Raw genomic sequence first — 3718 nt, 5'->3', positions numbered from 1 at the left:
TTGTGAAAAAAATACATCCTTTATTAGTTTTAAATGTATTATCTTGGCTCAGGTGATTTGGTTTAATCTACTATACAGACAGAGACCGGTCCCAAAGTTCAGATCCACATCTCGAACTCTCCCCAAATGTGGATGTGTTTGGCTCTGGGGTTTAGGTTCAGTTTCATCGCAAATGTTCAATCTTATAATAACAAACCAATATATGTCTGTATAATGAAAGAAACAAAATGTTACTCAGAAAAGAGATTTTAGCTTCCAGCTTTCTAGGGGGATATTATAAATAATCATGAATAAAAAATAATTCAGCATGTAATGAAAAATACCTTGACCCATATTATGAAGTACACAATATTAAGTATGTATTTCAATAGGATTAATATAAACTATATTTATTTGTAAGCCCGCTTGTTCGTCTAGCTCAGGGAGTGGAACAGAAGCCTCACTTTCTTTTATTACGCTGCAAACATCCCACCCATGAGGGAGGATGTTTCTCTTAAACAAAAACGCCGCCAGGTAGGAAACAGCGACGATAGTCCCCAGAGTGAGAAGCATGGTGAAGGTTTTAAAAGGGAACAGCTGAACGTAGACCCCGTCCACAAGGGAGCAGCCTGGGTAGTGGATTACAGGGGGGATTTTCAGGGAAGGCTCCCCTGCCAGCAGCCTTAACAGGAACCCGAAGAAGAATCCAGCAGCTGAGCCATATGTGTTGGTGTTGGGGATGAAGAGGACGCAGCAGAGCTGGGGAAAGAGAAGGGCGTACACCAGCTCGCCACTCAGGAACCACAGATCATAAACAGAGTTAGATAGGAAAGCCAGGCCTGCAGCGGCTGCCCCAAAAACCACCATGGAGACCCTCATTATACAGACAACTTCTTTCTCCGTAGCCTGTAAAATAAGAGAGTATTGTTGTAGAAATCATCATTGGCTCATTTTTAATCTCACCCTGAATCGGATCTCAAGGTTACAAAAGTTAGAGGAGTTTATTAATAGATGCTGGCATTACTAGAACAGTGCACGCTAGTGCTTGTGTAACAACCCCCACCTTGCCAGTAGTGTTTGAACTCAGAACTTTCAACACCAAAGCCTGGACCTCCACCACTTAAAATAAAGGAGAAACTTTATTAGCTGTACTGTTGATTAATGACTGCGGCCAGCACATCAGTAGAGTTGCCTTGAATTTTGGATGCCCAACTTTAGACGCCAGAGCCTGATTTTCAGAGGTATGGACCACCCACAGCTGCATTTGAAACCAATGGAAGCTGCAGGTGTTCAGCTCCTCTCAACATCACACCACACCATATGTCTGCAGCTGAGCTCCCAAAAATTAAGGCATGGAAATGGAGAGGCCAGGACGTTAGCTTTTAATATCAAACCAGGTCAGAATTCATATGTTTTACCAAACTAATAATATTGATCCTTACAGATTTCACATTTGTATTATTTGTCTGTGATAAGGAATTTTCCATATTAAAAACTGATAAATGAAAGTAATGTTTACAGAAGTGAGGGTAGATTTTAACCCTGTTGAGTGGCGTTTATCATGCATCCTTGCACTAGAAAGCTTTTCTGAGTTGCTTTTAAGTCCCGCAGGTGGGCCTCATGCTGGGATAGATTATGTGGGATGAAATCAGAGCAAGTCTAAATGAACATACATAAGAGAGTGTAAGCAACTATAACTTACATCTTCTGGAATTCTCAGTGTGCAAGTTATGCTAACTTGGCCAATATTACGAAGTGTTGCCAGCACTGCTATGTCAGGTAGGAGTATGAAAAAAATCACACACTCCAGCTGACATAGTTATGCCAGCAAAACCTCTTATGTGGACGCAACTGTGCTGACAAGAGTGCTTTATTTGGCAGAGCTAATGTTCAGGGAGGTGGGGGTAGCTATGCTGGCAGAACTCCTTTTGGTGGCATATGCTGTGTCTCCACTAGGGGGCTTTGTCAGTATATCTATGCCTGCAAACGCTCTGTAGCATAGACAGGCCAGGGGACTCCCTTAGCTGTTCTGTGGTGCACTTGGATGTATTGCTGTTTGAAACAGAGCTCCCCCAAGTGAGAAATCTGTACAGTTTCCATCCCCATCCCTCATGCAGATGAGGATTTGGGCCAAATCTATTTAAAATATCCTGGTGAGTTTTGCCACTGACTTCAGTGAATCATAGAATATCAGGGTTAGAAGGGACCTCAGGAGGTCATCTAGTCCAACCCCCTGCTCAAAGCAGGACCAATCCCCACACAGATTTTTTGCCCTAGATTCCTAAATGGCCCCCTCAAAGACTGAACTCACAATCCTGGGTTTAGCAGGCCAATGCTCAAACCACTGAGCTATCCCTTCCCCCACATGGAGCATTACAGGTCCTGAATGTGATTGTGCTCGCCTTGGCAGACACAACTACCAACCCAAAGCACTGAAAAATCATGAGTCAGTCCCCCGCCCCCCTCCAAATCACAAGACTGGCTTAAAAATCACGAGACCTAAAAAAATAAATAAATTTTGGGTTGTTTTTATTTACATTCTCATGTCTAAACCTTCAATATGTACTCCCCATTTTCAAGCTTTTCTCCATCACTATGAGGATTAGAAACTTCTGTTTAAAAGAAAGCTGAGATTCCCATGCAACCTCTTGATTTCAGCAATTCAAGATATTGACATTGACTTAAGTGTGACTACTCGTGTGAGCAAGTGCTCACTGGCATGAGTAAAGAGTGCACAATCTAGGCCCCATTGTTTTAGCAGCCATTTTGATTTAGTAATGAAGTGAGAATAACCTTTCACGAAAATCAGACAAGCCTGTTAATTCTGGAGGATTACTTGCCTAGTCAAATTAGTGATATCTTTTTCTAAAGCAGCTTGATATTGAAAACCTAGCTACACATCTTATACAAATTAGACTAATAATACCCATTTCTAGGATACAGTCACCTTGTGCATTAATCTTGGCCTCCTAATTTTTCCTTTGTCATAACACATTGTATTTGCCAGAGTTTAAATAAAAAACTCAGGCCATCAAGTAACAAAGCAGACCCCAAAAAATTCAATTTACTGTCCTGTCTTTACTATATACCTTTAAACTACAGGATATCAGTATGATTTACAAGCTTTATAGATAAATCATTTCACCACCACTGAAATGCTGTACCCGGCTAGAAAACTTCTCTGTCACTTTTTTTTAGTTCCAATTTTTTAAGTTTTCTTGCCTCCTCTGTGTCATATGAGAGCATCCGAAGTTTGTTTGGAAGGCCAGGTTTCTCTTTCCGGAGTCATTAATAGGGTTACCATATTTAAAAAATAAAAAAAGAGGACACTCCACGGGGCCCTGGCCCCGACCCTTTCCCACCCCGGCCCCGCCCCAACTCCGCCCATTCCCCGCCCATTCCCCAAAGTCCCTGCCCTAACTCCCCCTCCTCCCTCCCAGCCACGCGAAAAGGGCTGCCCAAGCACTACCGGCTTCACGGTTTGCCGGGCAGCCTCCAGACCCTGCACCCGCGGCCGGTGCTTCCCCAGCACAGCTGGAGCCCGGGAGGAGAAGCGCCCAGCCGGGGGCGCAGGGTCTGGAGGCTGCCCGGCAAACCGTGAAGCCGGTAGCACTCGAGCTTCGGGCAGCCCCTATGCCTCCGGACCCTGCGCCCCCAGCCGGGCACTTCCCCTCCCGGGCTCCAGCTGCTCTGCTCCTCCCCTGACTCTTCGGCTCTGTTTAAGAGCCAAGCTGCCCGA

The 3718-nt window shown here is 44.4% G+C and overlaps 1 protein-coding gene across 1 annotated transcript in view; it reads right to left on the bottom strand.

Annotated features, from left to right (window-relative positions):
* The window catches only part of LOC117871214 (high-affinity choline transporter 1-like), a 39281-nt gene continuing 35563 nt past the window's right edge, over positions 1–3718 (bottom strand). The window contains exon 8 of the mRNA XM_034758950.1: positions 1–885. Within this exon, the coding sequence (XP_034614841.1) occupies positions 352–885 (534 nt within the window). The 3' untranslated portion in view covers positions 1–351. The remainder of the gene's footprint in view (positions 886–3718) is intronic.

Source organism: Trachemys scripta, chromosome 1 (assembly GCF_013100865.1).
Source record: "Trachemys scripta elegans isolate TJP31775 chromosome 1, CAS_Tse_1.0, whole genome shotgun sequence".
In the NCBI taxonomy this organism is placed as follows: Eukaryota; Metazoa; Chordata; order Testudines; family Emydidae; genus Trachemys; species Trachemys scripta.
The sequence above is the reverse complement of the archived record's forward strand: the minus strand, read 5'-3'. Positions and strand labels throughout refer to the sequence as shown.